Source organism: Chaetodon auriga, chromosome 10 (assembly GCF_051107435.1).
Source record: "Chaetodon auriga isolate fChaAug3 chromosome 10, fChaAug3.hap1, whole genome shotgun sequence".
Taxonomy (NCBI): Eukaryota; Metazoa; Chordata; class Actinopteri; order Chaetodontiformes; family Chaetodontidae; genus Chaetodon; species Chaetodon auriga.
Window position 1 is genome coordinate 19,970,377 of NC_135083.1, and position 17,273 is coordinate 19,987,649.

Consider the following 17,273-nt stretch of genomic DNA (forward strand, 5'->3'; position numbering starts at 1 on the left):
TTATGCTTCTACTCCGCAACAAATCAGAGGGAAATAATGTACTTTTCATTAAACTACATTTATTTGACAGGCATAGTTAGTAGTTTCCAATCTTTTTGACTTGTGACCCTTTACAAAAGAACATTGTCTAGTTGCATCCCTGTCTATATAAATATAGTACTGAATTGGACACGAGAGAGCAGGGTTCACATCCCAGGTCCCATCCATGGTTTGGGCAATAAAAGCACTTTGGTTAAGGTTAGGATAGATCATGGTTTGGTAAAATGTTAATGAACATGTTATATTTCACGTCACTGTGGACTAACCAAGCACTGCCAGTGCCTGAACATATCCTTAAAATTGTTTAGTATTAAATTCTATATTATAGTATATATCCTTATACTATATACTTTGGTGCCGAGCAAATGAAATACATTGTCAGTGAACATTTTACTGATATATTCCTTGTTAACATTTTGCATCTTTTTAATAACATTTCTTCATTACATTAACAGAAAACATAATTCCTCAGCATTGCATTCCTTCAAAATGTATTTGCTGTAAATAAATTGAGCTCAACAGGTAAATCACACAACAAAGCAGACATTAGGAAATGTTCAAATAAACTAACACAGATTTGTGTTGCTTTTCATCTTTCTTACCCCATGAATCGTCCCTTTGGAAGGGGCCTGACCCCCAGGTTAGGAACCACTGGTCTAAAACTAGCTTCACCTCATTCAGTTAACAACAGTAAAATGCAGATTATGTAATGATACACCAAAATTAATGATCTGCTTATGTAATATGTCAGTTATACAGTAGGGAGCAATTTTCAAGAATGATACTTTAATTACATTTAGATGATAATATTTTTGTACATTTACTTTAGCAAGATTTTAAATACTTTACATTTCTGTTTATGTTGACTTTAAACGCTTGAGATACAGGATATTAATAATTGACTTTTAGAGGTGTTAGTAAGTGTATTGTTTCACATTGAACTGAGCCAGGATGACAGTCTATAAGCTGTCTGTAAATGAGAGCCTATTCTATGTTTCCAGTGCTGTTATTGTTTAATCCAAAAGGGCGGCTAGATTTAGGAAACAAGTTGTTAACCAGATAATTGCATCATCCTCCACATGAGTCTGAATACAATACATGGCATTTACATGACAGCAGTAAACATACTGGACACTCAGTGTAATACTCATGTGCAGGCTGAAATGTGCCTGATATGGTTTATCGTATCTACAGACTCAGGGACACCAGGGGCTGCATGGTGCAATAACAAATATCCTAATTTGTAAAATATGTGTTTATTCTCTGAATCAAGCCTCTTCCCCTCACCACTAACCCACTTCCTGAAATAGATCTGCTCCATTCACTCTCTGAAGTGTTCCAAAGAGAAAAAGCGCTTCTGGCTGCCCATGTCCTACATAATGCAATTATGTAAACCAAACCAAGAAAGAGAACCCGCGCACCACACAATCTACCACGCAATCAATGGCAGATAATCATTGAGAGAGGTATAAAAGCACAGAAATGTATTGAAGCATACCACAGTTATGGTTAAATGGTGCTGTCGTTCTGATCCTGAGGATGCAAGAGTATTCTCTGGAACACAGTCAGCAAGGGTGTTTTGTTAACATTTATGGATAAAAGGACCGAAAGTTCTTAAAGCACCGAGAGGAGCATGTAAGACAGCCCTCCACTGCATCTTCTCTGACAGCAGATTGCTTTCCTGAGACCAAAATGACAACGGCTATTTTCTGTCTTTTCAACGAAACCATTTGATGCTTCAATCTTCATGAAATGCCCCTTGAAAGCCTTGCTCATCACTGGATTGCTGCCATGATATTCTCACTCACTCACACACACACACACACACACACACACACTCTGAGCCTTCACATGTATGCCACTGATATTTGGCACATTGCAGGCCAAGCGATATCATTTGTTACCATATTTCAAAGAATACTCATTTTGAAATCTAATTTCGAGTGAAGGTCTAAATGCAGACAAAGGACGTGAAGAGCTGAGAAGAGCAGAGTTTATGCAGGGAAAGAGAATGCATGATAGTGGGTTAGTGTTGAAGAACAGCTTTGGATGTCTTATCTATATAGCAGCATGTTTGTAACACAGCTCATTGGTCCACCCATTAAAAGAACAGTCTCTCTTCTCTCACGTCTGTGATGCTTCCATTGATTATATTGACTCACTTGGGGACTCCTTGCGCCAGTGTGGTTCAATCTGCAAGCGGACACAGCACTCGTTTGCCCTCCCTCTTTTTTTGTCTTGTTTTAAGAAGTGCTAAGTTACACACACACACACACACGCACACACACACACACACACACACACATACACATACACACACACACACACACATAAACTCGTAGAACCCCAACATCATAGCCTATTGGTGCCATTAAAGCCAGGGGCATTTTCCTCAGCTAAGCTTGTCAGGTCAATGAAGACACACATAAAGTGAAGTGAAAGCATTTTCTCACTATTGAGCCCTCTTTTTGACACATTACATGTTCACATAACAGATCATGTCAGAGCCTCACCTCCTTTAGAGACACACCATGTAACTCCTTTTTGGTATTATTTCACAAGATGTCTATGCCTTTATGTCTGAGTGAGGAAGGGATCCAACTGATATTATGTGCTGTATGGCATGCTTTATACCCAGGAGCGTTCAACACAGTTAATGCCCACTCAACGCTGTTTCCAAGATAAATCAAAGTGGAAAAAAAACCTCTTAATGCTACTACTTAATGCCAAATCTAACATCTAATCTTTCTTTTTCATTTAGAGGATATTAAAGCTCCAATGTGTAGGAACTGGCATTTTGTGACTGCGATGACTAATGTAATATCAAAAAAGAATAGAATTGAATTTAGATACTTTGAAAAGTTTCATTTTTTTGCAGTTGGAGAAGCAATCAGAGGTTTTAGGTGGGATTAAAAACAGGGACGTCATCTTTTGCCTTGGAATCTGTGAATCTGAGTCACAATTGCAGAATATATGAATGATGATTTCTTTATGAATTAATAGTTTCTTCCAAACCTAATGATCACAAAAACAAATTGTACACATAGAGGCTTGAAGTAGACACTGAACTAGATTAGAATACATTCTCACACATTCTCCCTTTCTATTATTTAAGTTTTAGTTCAACTTAGAGCCACTGCTTTGCATCTTTCACCAACAAAACCTTCTGGCCTGCATTGGTAAAATATAGTGCAAATGAGCCGGGAGTAGCCAGTCCCCTTTTGTAGAGGACAGAATTAGGACATCAGCATCACACTGTGGGGATATCACAAGGCGTATGCCTCAAACAACACTTGAGCTAAATTCAAAAATGTGTTTGTTCATCGAGTGCACTCAACTGTCCTAATTATGTCATCCAGTCAGACAGTCAACTGTATTTCCTCATTAGAGCTGGTGTCCCGACGTAGCCTTGGCCTCTATGACCAGAGGCCATGTTGTAGATTGGAAATGGGTGGCAGCTCTCCCAGCTCAGAGGAACTGGGGGATGGCAAAGGAGGCAGCCAATTAATATTTCAACAATACATTCTCTGTGGCCTGAGATTGACTGACTAAACTGCTAACTGTCATAGGAGTTATCTCCAATACTGCCATGTGGGTAGCAATTCACAATGCTCTGTTTAGAAAAGGATTTCGTATTCATTGCTCACTTTTGCATTCTGCATAAAATTGGTTACAGAAGCAATTAACACTGGAGAGAAAGGAAATGAATATAAATAAGGCTAAGAGACAAATCAAAGTTATCGGACACCTGAGGAGCTAATGGTCTTTTCCAGCTTTGGTTTGTCTTTCAATCAGGAATTAGCTGGAAGTGAAATTGAGCAAAAGTAGTGCTAGTTGGCTAAACCTAGCCAAACATTAACCATAGAGGTGGCAGACCACAAACTGGTCATATCAATTAAACGAACATTGGTAAAGACACTGTCCTGCAGATAGGAACATCAGACAAATAAACAAATGACTAATTACCTCTTTTATTCTTTAATTGTGAGGACTTGGTGGATCTACCATACTGGCTCATGCTCTGCTCCTCACAGGGAGGTGTTATTCCACTGTCTAAGAACCAGTTTAGATTGGTGAGGTGCCCAGCTCTATCACCCTGATCTCCATCCAACAGATGTTGGCTTGACTCCTGTATTTGTCAAATCTCGCAGTTACTTTGTGACACAATGTCAATGCACAGCCAAGAGCCAAACAGTATGTGCAGGACTCTATAGGGTAGCATCAGGCTGCACGATGTCTCTTTCCTTTCTGTAGACTCTGATCTTTGATCTACGATTGGAGCACTTTACAGCTGAGTGACATGAAATTGGGATAAAGTCACAGACCTGTCAAACAGGTGATTTACCATAGCCAGGTGTTTGGTTAACAGCTTTCTGGAACCTGGAACACCTCAGCTCTTCACATCACAGATGGAGTTCTGTTTACTATGCTCACAAGAGGAGTCCATATGAATACCCCCCTCTTGAGGAATTTGTGACCTCTGAGGTGGAAAGTGTTTGAAAGCTCAGAGTTCTCTAGTTGTGATGTCTGTGCTCACGTTTTCAGAAATAATGATGGCAGTTCATTCCTCAGTGGATGGCAAGTTAATACATTGTACTTTCAGACGTGTAGACTTTTCTTTCGTAATTATACATCATGTCTGAGAAATAAGTCAAAATTTCTGGGAAAGAAGCATAGAATGACAAGAGAACAATAAGGAGTCTTTTGGCATCCATGTTGCCATTGCCTAGCAGCAGTGTTCTCACAACTTAACCACTTGTACACGACTTCCCGAGTCATCACCACAAGTCACAAGCTCCATTTGAAGGCAGCAGTGCTGTACATTATCTTCCCAGAAACAAGATGGATGAAGTACCCTCTTTCTGCAGGACATCTGAACTCTTGGGATAGAATCGAGGAGCAGTGCTGTTCCTCATTAAGAGACGCTAGCTTAGGTGGTTTGAGGTGCCACTGAGTGGGAGGGGACCACATGGCAGAAGGAGGAGGAACGGTAATGTTATGTTGTGTTATAAGAAATGTATTTGAGAGGCACACTGTGATTTGCCATAAATGAGGCCTAATGGCACGTCTATATCACTGTTGACTTGATCTCAAAAGCCAACACAATGTGAGAACAAGACAGCCCTGATGCACAGCCAGTGAAGTAAAGCTCGTTATTTTCCCATCCATGGTGTTACACGAGGCGGTGTGAGCTGGATCCTCAGCCGCCTGTCAGAAAGTTGTGGAGTTCACTTGAAGTTTGCTTTTGTTTCCACTCTTCCTCTCTTGCCGTAACATTTCGGTGGCATGTTGACGGGTTTATCTGTGGGATGGGAGGCTGATGAGGCGCACCTCGGTGTGTTTGGACCTCCTGATTAGTTGACACAAAATAGGAAAATTGTGGCATGTGGTGAAAGCGCTCCACGCTGTCATGGGAAACGCACCTGCTCAGGATGAATGAATTTCTCTCTGGCTCTCCCTCTCTCTCATTTCGTTACAACTTCTGCAGCCTTCAGGCCCGTTTGGAAATATCAACATCATGTTTCCCACACATGAAAAACTTCACAAAGAGGTAAATATGTCTAAACATGGCAGAGCAATCATTTTCTGTGATTCTTTTGTAGACAGCTAATTTGAAGCTTGAAGTATATTATTTATTCTTGTATTATATAAATTATTTGACGTTACACAGTTAGCTTGGAGTAATGTGTTTTTTCTTGACTCACAAGTAAATGTTTTGGGAAGACTCTTCTACTCAATTCAGTTTTTATTATATTCTAAATAATTAAAAACATCGGTTACATGCTTGATCCTCCTCATTTCATTTTTTAAGCAACAAAATTACCAACTGCTGCACAAGCCTGGACTGAAAGCAGGAAGCTGCTCTCACCCTCAGAGTTGACTGTGTGGTCATTAGGTTGTGGCAATTTGATTAATTGTTCATTTCAGAGTGAACATTCATTCCTGACCTTGGAAACAGTAGCTAGTGATTCCACATCCACTCAATATTTACTTAAGACTTCCTCAGCAGACACTCAGATGGCTCATTACCTCATCACTTGAGTTTGTGTTGCATTTTTTGGAAAATTGTTATATTACATACATAAAAACCAGAGAAAAAATGATGTAAGTTGCTAGTTTCCTGTATTCAGTCAGTCAGGCTTTTCAGATAATATTGTGCCTAAATGGTGCATATATCCTAAATAAATTTGTGTCTAACTTACCACAAAGCTTGTTGGTTTCTGAGTGCTTTGGGCAAAATATATGGAGGCGGTGTCTATAGGTCCCACATCTCAGCTTTGCCCTGTTAGTTTAACCTATAACCCAACCTGCCATGTACATTTTGTATTCAATTTATTTCCAAAGAAAACAGATCGGTATGCGTAACAAGTTGCATCTATGATTTCCACATGTGTGGTTGAGCATCATAGTTTCATTGCAGCTTGAGAGCAGTCAAACTAAATCTGTTTGAGCAACAAACTGTAACTGACAAGTGTAAGAGCTGCTGGTTGAGTACCTTCATTATGACTAATACTCTCATTAATCCAAGCAAATGATACGTTGTCAGTGATCATTCCACACAGACACATGATCATGTGAACAGGTTTGACTTAGTGAGAAATGATTTCACATGCAAAGTCTTTGCCTTCTATAAGGCTTAATGAACTGATCTAATCAGAGATGTACATGTAGGAGCTTTTAAAGAGCACCTGAAGGCAGCATCACTTTTCCGTGCGAACAGATATTTTCCATTGGAAGGCTTGTGAGGGTATATCCATGTGCGCTGGAGTTGCAGGCTTTGAGTTTCCACGCTCTCTTCCTTTCTCTCCATCTATGTAGGGCAGCCCATGGATCAGCTGACATCCCCATCCTCCCACATGCCCACACAATCTTGTTAAAGCATGCAGTTAATCTGAAGAGGAAAAGCACTCTCTTCACAAGCAAGCAGCTCTTTCATCACCCTATTGTATTGCCCACATCACGTTGTCACACGAATATTGGATTCTCCCAAAACACAGGTGCTTAGAAGAAGCTGCGCCCTATTGACTCTGTGTGGTGTCATTTGCCTGGGAGCGACATTGTAAATTGGGCATTATCCAGCACACAGGAGCATAGACAGCATTATGTTGCTGAAAGAATGAACATCTCACAGGGGGACTCTCCATTAATTTTTTGCTTCTTTCTTTTAAAAGTTGGCTTCACCATCAATAATTTAGACCTAAGTGCCGCCACAAGGATGAAACAGAGGAAATGAAGTAGTGCTCTCCAGCAAATCCTCTGGAGGTAGCCTTCAGTTGTCGATTTAGGAAATCTTGCTCACATTCTGTGCATCTTTATAATCAAGCACATACATCAGAGGGAGGAAACACACACAAGCTCTGTTCCACTCTTCTCTGCCCTTGATGTGTCTGTCTGTCTTTCACTGACAGCTCACTGAAAACAGAGAGTCCCCCTTTCGTTCACAGCCTCGGCTGCTATCTTCATCTTGCAGGCCAGGCCAAGTGCAGCAATTTGATGGACACAGATAGAGCACAGCGCGAGAAAGGCCTCTGATTGAATTGCCACTTGCTGCCATTGCTGCTCTTCATTCCTAGTCTGCCCAACACAGTGGATGAGACATAGAGTGAGGGGGTCATCCATAAATGCAGGAGGGCTACATCCCAGCCCTCGTTTGACAGGAGAGGTATTGTCTGGGCTGAAGGATGGCGGGGGGTGGGGGGGGGATTGTGCTGAGGCTGTTTGTCTCCACCTCTCCACCATGAAGAAGTGGCTCGAAACCTTGAAACCTCGAGCTTCAGCTCAAACATTTCTCTGTCCTTGTAGGCTCTCGAAGAGACTCTTGCTTCTATGAGCTGTGGAGGAATATCTCAAAAGCACCTTCCATCTCTCAAAAGAGAGAAAGTGAGAGCAAATCACGTCGAACTTGAACAACTCCCACATAATCACGAGTGTGCTTTTTCAGACATAATAAAAATGCACTGAGCTCTCAAACAGGCTTCCAGGGGCTGATTGTGCTCAAGAGGAAAACGAACTTTGAAAGATGAAACAAACCTCTCCACTCTCCTCCTGCTTGTTATGCTTTATTAGGTGTCTCTGCATTGACTACATCAGACTATCCATTATATAGCTGCTGCCTGAAGCTGACGATGTCTTTTAAATTCATTCATCATTTGTTTTACTCCTTCCTCACTGCATCATCACGTCTTACAAAGAGTCTAATGGAGGAGACTTTCATATCAAAACCCAACAAACGCTGAAGTTCAACATAGCAACTGTGCTACTGTGCTGCTGTCTCACAGGTTTTTTTTTCTATGTAACTGCCATGCATGTTCCAGTAAACACTGTATATTGGTGTGGTGCTTTGGTTGACTTGGCAACACTGCCATCTCATGGTGATCTGAGTAAAAAAAAAATAAGAAAACAAAAAGAAATAATAGAAAAAAATAAAAAACTTTTTCTGAAGCATCTTCATTAGAAAAGGTTTATTAATTCAGCAAGACATTTTATCACAATCTTACTCTTCCATCTTAATTCAGTTCATATAATAATTTCCCTGTCAAAGCCATCATTGTCACCATCATTTTGTTTAAATGCTTATGCACAACATAATGAAATCATATTAAAACAAATGTGTTGTACTGGAAAGCAGAAAGCCATGTTGACTTGGTTCCAGGTGCCTTTTTAATTCCGTCATATACTAAAGAGATTGACAGTTCATGTTAAACTTGTTGAGCTGATTTCCTTCAGTGGAGAAACCTCCTCTGACTGTAACATCACTTTAAAAAAAAAAAAAAAAGAAAGAAAGAAAGAAAAGAAAGGTTTTATCAAAGGGAGTTGCATAAATTCATCTCTGATCTTTTCATTGGGGACTCATTCTGTTGTGGTCTATTTCTAGTCACGGAACCTCCAGAGAGCCGAGACTGTCTCTGAGTGAGGCTGAGATGCAAGAGATGGCAGATGGGTTCGACTTTTCTCTTGGTGTGTGAAAGCCATTCCCCCCCTGAGGGCAATAGTCATGCCTCACGGCATTTTAAGCTTTTCTATACCTGGACACCGCTCTGATCTTCCTCCCTCTCTGTGCCCCTGTCTGTGTCTGTGTGAAAGTTCTGCTCTCTACACTCCTCTCTACCTGCTTCTTCCTCCACCTCCTCCTCCTCCTCCCCACCTCTCTTGGTTTGATACTGGAGCACCAAAGCAGCACAAGTCTCCAGTCCCGATTTCCCTATCGGCAGCTCGCACTGCACCACACAAATTCGATAAAGCTCCAAGAGGACGATGAGGATGTTCTTGCACGTGAAGAAGATCATCAGCTGGTTGAGAACTTGCTCTTTGACCATGAGGTACAGCCGGTAAAGCAGGAACGGGCCATCTTGAAGTCCTACGGTGAGCAGTAAGCTCCACACTTCACTGGAGCAGCAGGAGGCAAATGCTGATGGAGCGGCAGGGCAGCAGGAGAGACAACCCACACTCCTCTGTGGAGGCTCACCCTTTGTGGGTTGTGTCTGGGTGAGCACCAGAGGAAACTGCATGAGCGCCCAAGAGAAGAGGGCCAAGCCAATGATGACTACCACTCGGTTAGTTTTGACCTCAGGTTCCTTGAAGATGTCGAAGATGTCCAGGATGTCTGCACCCAATCCCACATAGACCATGAGGAGCTGGGAGAGCTGGTCACGAGACATGTCCCCTTTAGGCATCAGCCAGCGACCGAGGACCAACACTATGAGCATGGTCTGCTCAAGGCCAGCCACCCAGTTCTCTGGGTCCAGCTCCACGATGCCCTGTGTGAAGGAAACAGCACCATTTGCTTAAAGCAAAGTGTTCATCAAATTAGACAATGAATTTTTGCAGATAATGTGCTTTGGTTTCTCTTTTGTTTGTGTGTGTGTCCATCATTTGTATCGTACAGTGCTAGAATGTTATTGTGTTATGTATGTATGTGAAAAAGTTTACAGTGTAATCACTGACATACACTGGGCATCATCCATACAACCAGGCATCTCCCCTCTACCTGGATATGATTCCAGTGGCTTGTGAGTCAGCTGCTCATTGTGTCAGGGTTCATTGAGTCTATCCTGCTAGCACCCCTTGACACCTCACATTATTCCCGAAACACTACATCTTCAAGTTTCAAAAGCTGCCACCCAGCCTTGAGCACCGCCAAGGGGCAAAAAAGCTCCCAAATCCTACATGAAAGAAGCTGTACTAAAACCACCCAAAAAGAGGAGAGATCTAAGGGTTTTTCATGCAGGAGCGTATCTGGACTTCATCTTAATATGTCTATTACACATTTCCTGTAACTAATAGTTTATCCACCACCTTTGCTAGATTTAAATCTTATCTGCTATCAGGTGTTGCTTTAATGTGGCTGTGTGGAGGGTGAGGCATGGAGGGCAGTTTTGTGGTGGGACACCTACCACTGTGATCGGGATGTGAGCCAGCAAATGAAGCTCAGAGCCTGAGGAATTGTTGACAGGCAGCTTGGACTGCAGCAGGCTCAGCTCCAGAAACCAAATGGACGGGATGACAGTACTGAGGTAGAGGAAAACCATGGGGGAGAACCTAAAAGAGGACCGCCAACGGAGAGGGAGGGTAGGGAGGAAAGGTGGGGGTAGGTTATTTTTAGTGGCATGCTTTTTTTGCCACTAAAGAAGAAAGAGTCCCCTTTTTTTTCCAAAAGAAGCATCGAATTTCAGACAGGCAATTATTCTCATCATATATGCAAATCCCACTTGACAGTGCAAAGCCTTCTCCATGAGGAGAGAACTTCAAAGTAAGACTCAGTGAGAAAGAGAGAGGCCTGAAGAAAGCTTGCGTCTGAGGATGTTCACTGTGTATGTGCCAGAGAGCTACAGCTTTTGAATGAGATGCAGCTTGGTGTTGAATGAGGTGTGACACTAAATGCTCATATACTTTGGAGACTAGCAATAAAAAGGTTGATCTCAATTTATGTTTACCTAAGCCAAATTTTAAGAAAGAACAAGGCTGGGGGGGTCAGAAATGACTTGCACCAGGACAAGACATTTTCTCCATGGCAGGATAGAGGAGACTGTGACAGAGAAGTGATAGCAGGCTCAAAACATCAGCTCAGAAAAAGACAGAGCAATAACACAGCAGAGGAATAGATTTGTTTTTGATAGACAGCGAAAGAGAGAAAGAGCTGCAGAGGATAAGGGAGAATTTAGTGGCAGAGAATATTACAGGACTTACACAAGCTGCCTCTCACCGCCCTGGGCAGATGGGTTGTAAAGTGTTCACAGTTACAAGTTCAGAAGTTATTTACTCCCCACACAAAACAGGTTTACAAAGTCTGGCTACAACACTTCAATGCCCATTTCACCCCTGTAAAAAGAGCAAAAGCAGTGGGCAAGCAGGTGGTTTGTACATGCTAATTTAGCCCACAAATTGGCACTTATTTGTTGATCACAGCTGAAGCAGAGGGAACCCTTTCACGCCTATTAAATTAATGAGTTCATTGTTGTTGTTTAACCATTTAAAGAACGATCCAACAGTTGAACACAGCAAGATAAGTTTCTCCTACACTACTCAGCTTGTGAAAACAGTTGTATAATGTCTTATGTGTCATTGTAATGCTTCGTAAAGCTGACCCCTGATGATGTCAACACAGCTTGGCAGATGTGAGCTTTTTCCACACACAGACACACAGCCAAGTTGCATTCTGGGAGATGTAGGATCCAGCATCAGAGTATGAAGCCTAACATGCTTGGGTGATCCTCAGATTTTTCCTCTAGCGCCACCAGCTGGTCACTTTTATTTTTCCAATGCTTTGGTTTTTGACCAAATATCTGCAGCCGCGGCTTACTTTGCATTTAGTGCTCATTAAAAAATGTTATCATGCTAACATGTTCAAGTAAGATGGTTAACATTAAACCTAGCATTGTCATTTTGAGCATGTTAGCATGCTGATGTTAGCATTTAGTTATCGCTATGCCTAAATACAGCCTCACAGAGCCGCTAGCATGGCTGCACACTCTTACTCTTGTTTAGATATTCATTCTACTGGCACTTTGAGTGTTTACATGTATACCGCTGCTCCTGTACTGCACAACTACTACTGCTGTTATTGTTCATTCTTCTTCTGTTGAAAGATGAAAATCATTACAACCCCCATGTATAAGATGAATTTTTAAAATATCACACATTTAAGCCAAATTCATTAATATTCTAACATTTACAAATAACATTCTGATCAAACGTGACACATTATTGACTGGCGGTACAGCAAACAAAACTGAAACTAACCATTCCGTCAGCATGTGAAGATTTTCTTGCATTTATCAAACATTCAGTTCTTTTCTTTATCGATTTTTAATTGATGTGAACAGACAGAAAAAGAATAGTGTTAAGTTTATTGTTTGATCAACGTAAAGCAACAGTTGAGACACATTGGGCTAGAATCAGCGCTACTCTGGTTTCATTGCTATTATCAACTTGTATCATTTTACCTTCACTTATGCAGATACCACTTTTCTAGCTTAACAGTTTGATTCTCATTCATGCATTCACTCCCGATGCCATTCAAGGGCCCCCAAGCTCCTCAGAAACAACTTGGGGTTGAGAAAGTAGTAGGGATTCCAATTTCCAGATTTGCTATCATGTTGGATTCAATTGTCAATTTAATCCTGCAATCAAAACTGATGTTATTTGGATTGTAAAAACATGTTAAATGCTACCATTTCCACTCTGCGTTTCGGGTGCACTTCAGAGTGACAGCCATTTCCACGCCCAGCAGTGCCACGCCGGTCAGCAGCAGCCAATAGAGTGGCTCCTCTTTAACGGCCACCACACGCCACACTGTCACCACCCCATGGACCGCAAACAGGAAGCGACTCAGCAAAGCCAGCAGGACATTCAGGCGACGGCACATCATGCTCCACAGAAAACCTGCACGGATGATAGCTTTATTGTATATCATTAGTTTTTATGAGATTCACTGTAATTTACTGTAAATGACAGAAGTTGAGTTTCGGTGGGTTAACCAATATGTCACCTTCCTCTTCCTTTAATTTCCTGTATAAAAGCCGCTACTACTTGTGTGCTATCTTTGCTTTTCAACAGATCATTCTTGCAAGGTTGATGGAAGCTGTCGCTTATTCAGTATTCTTCACACAATGTTCAGACAGTATATAGAGGAATGGCCGGTGAACGGCTGTCATTGAGCATAAAAATGTGAGTCAACAATTTTAGAGATGAAAGTGATTCTGAAAGAGAGAGAAAGAGCACATATGAGAGAACAACTTCAAACTTTTGTTAACATCTTCTCAAAAGTCAGTACAATAAAGTGCTTTATGTTGTTTTGAAACTAATATCTTTTTGCCATTGTATCACTGCAAAAAAAAAAACTTTATATCCTGCAGTAAAGGCTTGGACAGAGTAAAGAATGGACAAGTGCCAAAGGCCACTTCAATTTGATTGCATTTTGCAATAAATTTAAGGAATAACCCCACACAGAATAGTCAGTGTCAGGCTGCCAAAAACAAAACCAGGCATGGTAACCGCCTGCTTCATTACACATGATACCCACAGTTCAACTTTCATTATCAATAACTATTGCATGATGTCAGTGCACATGCAATCCTTGCTGTCAATTAGTCAGCAGGATAAAAGCTTCTGAGCTTTGAGGGAATTCAAAGCAAACAGTGATTAGTAAGCAAGAGTTAGAGAAACCGGTCTGCAGTCAATATCAAAGGATTCCAGGAAGCTTTGCACAAGTTTGCTGAGACTGATCTCTGGATTTCCGTGGATTATTGTGATGATGACTTAAATGGTGCCAAAATGGGGCCATCCTGGTTGCATGTTGGTTAAGATGCATGCCAAATAACACGCTTTGATTCTGGACAGAGACTTTTTGCTAGTAATATCCCTCTCTCATTCCCCATGTTTCCTCTTTGTATCTACATTGTCACTGTGTAATAAAGATAGAAAATTGATAGCACTTTCTAAATAGGCACCATTTATAAGGGCTTTATACCTGGTGACTATATTAGGTGTTAAATAATTTAGTAATCATAGGTTGAATGTAGAACAGGTTGTGAAAGATTTCTGTCTGCAGCTGCAAGTGTTAGAAAGTCGTTACAATACAATACAATACAATACAAAACAATACAATACAATACAATACAATACAATACAATATACTTTATTGTCCCACTTAGGGAAATTTGTCTTGGACTCAACTGTGCCATAAATGCCTTGACAGCCACAATGAGAACAAACAATACATCACCAGGCATACCATCTCAACAACAATTACACAACAGTATTGCACATATCCCACAACATCACACACAACACATACATACAAAATTATTGCAATTATTGCACAATCATCAACCTCAAGCAGCATTGTTCAGGAATTTGATGGAGGTTGGAACAAATGAATTCTTAAAACGGTTGAGTTTGCAGTTGGGGACTCTATATCGTCTGCCTGAGGGTAGGAGCTCTTATTCTAAATGAAGAATATGGGATGGCTCAGTCACTATCCTCTAGGATTGCCTAAGAACAGTTTGTTCATAAATGGACTGAAAAGTTTGATAGTCACTTTTTCCCATCATCTTCATGGCCGTGTGCGCCAAGCAAGCCAGTTTGGTTTTCAGCTTTACAGTAAGGTTGCCATACCAGGCTGACATCCCATATTGGACAAAGCTCTCCAGTACCGCCTGGTAAAATAAAAACATGATGCTTTTGTCCACACCATACAGTCTCAGTCTGCGCAAGAAATCCAGTATGTGCTGTAACCGGAAACACAGACTTTCCACATGGACATTCCAACTAAAAGAGTTATTTAAGTGACCTCTGAGATACTTATATGAGCTGACCTGCTCAATGGGTGAGTCATGTATGACAACAAGACTGTAGTCCCCTACTGATCTCGGGTCTAAGACCATCTCTTTAGTTTTTTGAACATTCAAGATGAGATGGTGAGCATCACACCATTGCACAAAGTGCTAACTCTAACCCTAACCCTAACCCTAACCTATTTCAGAGAAATAGGCTGAAGGGCTTGAATCTTTGTGCAGTAGGCTGAGGATGGCGGTATCATTAGAAAATTTAAAAACAAGGTTCCCGGGGTGACTGTTTGTACATTCATTTGTGTAAAGTGTAAAAAGGACCGGGAGCTGCCACAACCCTGCAGAGCACCCGTGCTGATTGCACTCTGAGAGGGTGTTATTGATTCTTACCTGCCGACTTCGATTGGTTAAAAAGGAAAAATACCACTTGATTAAAAAAGAGTTGACACTCATCTGCCTCAGTTTTGAGATGAGGAGATGGAGTTGAAGTGTGTTAAAAGCTGAACTAAAATCAATAAATAAAATCCGTGCATATGCTTTAGGGCATTCCAAGTGCTTGACAGTGAAGTGGGTGATGCTGTTGATGGCATCATCAGTACCTCTCCCCTGCCTATAAGCAAACTGGTATGGGTCAAGTGCCAAATTAACCTCTGCCTTAAGTACACACAACACATATTTCTCAAAAAACGTTACTTATTTTCTAGGAAGTCGTGAAGACTGCAGTCATAATCTTTTGCTCTCTAATGAAAACCATGTATCTCCATAATGTCAACTTTGAAATGAAATTTCTAACTAACAGCGCTGCAACCCACAACAGAGAATTCACCGAATATTGAGGAACACCATTTTCACTGGACAGCTCTGAAATGTTAGCAAGTCATTAATAATGTTTCTCAGGTTTTAATGCGCCAACAGCAAAAGTCAGAAATCCATCAGCAACAAATGGTTTTTAAAAGAATCCATCAGCTCTCCCGTCTTACACTTCTTACTGACTAATTAAGCTAAAAAGAGATATATTTAAAGTATTCTATCTTATATAAATGTTTTGGACTGAAATCTCAGCTTTTATCTTCTACATACTGGCACAAATAACTTTTCTATGACTGTTTTTGACCTTGAATTGAATTTAACACAAATTCAACTCAAGTCTCTCTATAGCTGTTACCTTCAGTGTCAAAAACAGTCAGAGTGTTGTGTGCCGTTATTGTGAATACTAATGTACCTTGAACAGAATTCATGCAATATGTATGGTGGAGTGGCATGCAGTACAAACCTACTGCATGAGCTGGACTCCTTGCTGAGATCAGTTGAGATCAGTTTCTTCAGTGTATTTCCCAATAGTCCCAGATGCTGTGAAGTTGAAAATGACCATACCAGACGAGTCACAGTGACCAGGCCTGTGTCTGTCTGACTTTGACTTTTAAATGACAGCCACCTCTTAGACCCAGGCAAGTCAGAGGCAAGTGTGTTCCTGTGTGTGTATGTGTTCAGCAGGGAGTGACTGCTGTTCATGCCTCGGTGCCATTGTAGGAGATAACGTTTCCTGCCCTCTGCACCCACATCTTCATCGCAATCCTTCATGATGTCATCTCTAGTGGCCCAGAACAAAGTTATCTCCCTGAGAGAAGCTGGCCTGCTGCACTCCCTGTTCAGAGAGCACCCAGCCCTGCCCTGCTCCCACCCATGCCTGGTCTGCCTCTGCACTGCTTACCCTGATAACAGCCTTGCTGCCTGGCCTCTGCACACACAGAAAAACATGGAGCAACAAGAGGGAATGGAGATGCTGATGGCCTCCAGAGCAATCACCGCAGTACAGGAGTGTGTGGGTATGTTACTGCTATTGCATCAGAATGAGGATGCTGCGTGGGTCGACGCTGTCCAGGAATGTCAATCCACTATACCGCTGAAGTGGAACAAAGACAGATGACTGACCACATGTTTTGTATTATTTTATCAATGAGTGAATTATAAACATTGGTCAGAAATCTGATTTTTTTTGTTTGTTTGTTTGTTTTTTTGCCCTATCACCAGTTTGGTCTTCAACGTGCATTACCTGATTTTTTGATCACTTGGGGGAAGTGTAAACAAGCTGTCAGCACACAAATGTATGAGCAATTTATGCAACCAGCAGACATGGCGCAACATTAGCATGCTAATGTGGATCCTGCTGATGAATGCAAGTACGATATTAACTCTCCTTTTAGCTCTGTTTTATTTTCCACCGTGCGGATCCTTAGAAAAATATCTGTTTACACATCTGTTCACCACCAAATGGCAGGCAGAAAAAACATGGAAAGTTTTTTAATAATCTCTTATTTCTAGCTGTTTGGCAGTTTCTGGTTTATCAGGCTCTTGTAAAGATATTCATTGTCCACAGAGGTTGAATCCTCATATCTGAGTCTTTCACCTTGTCTATAGTTCCTCTCTCAGGTCAGGATTTTCCTT

The 17,273-nt window shown here is 41.3% G+C and overlaps 1 protein-coding gene across 1 annotated transcript; it reads right to left on the minus strand.

Moving 5' to 3' along the window:
- Positions 1 to 9,059: 9,059 nt before the first annotated feature.
- On the minus strand, positions 9,060 to 12,904 carry LOC143327278 (transmembrane protein 26). Its single transcript, XM_076741543.1, has 3 exons — positions 12,711 to 12,904; positions 10,434 to 10,578; positions 9,060 to 9,797 (listed from the first exon to the last, which is right to left on the minus strand). The coding sequence occupies exons 1-3, from the start codon at positions 12,902 to 12,904 to the stop codon at positions 9,060 to 9,062; spliced, it is 1,077 nt and encodes a 358-aa protein (XP_076597658.1).
- Between the last annotated feature and the right edge of the window lie 4,369 nt (positions 12,905 to 17,273).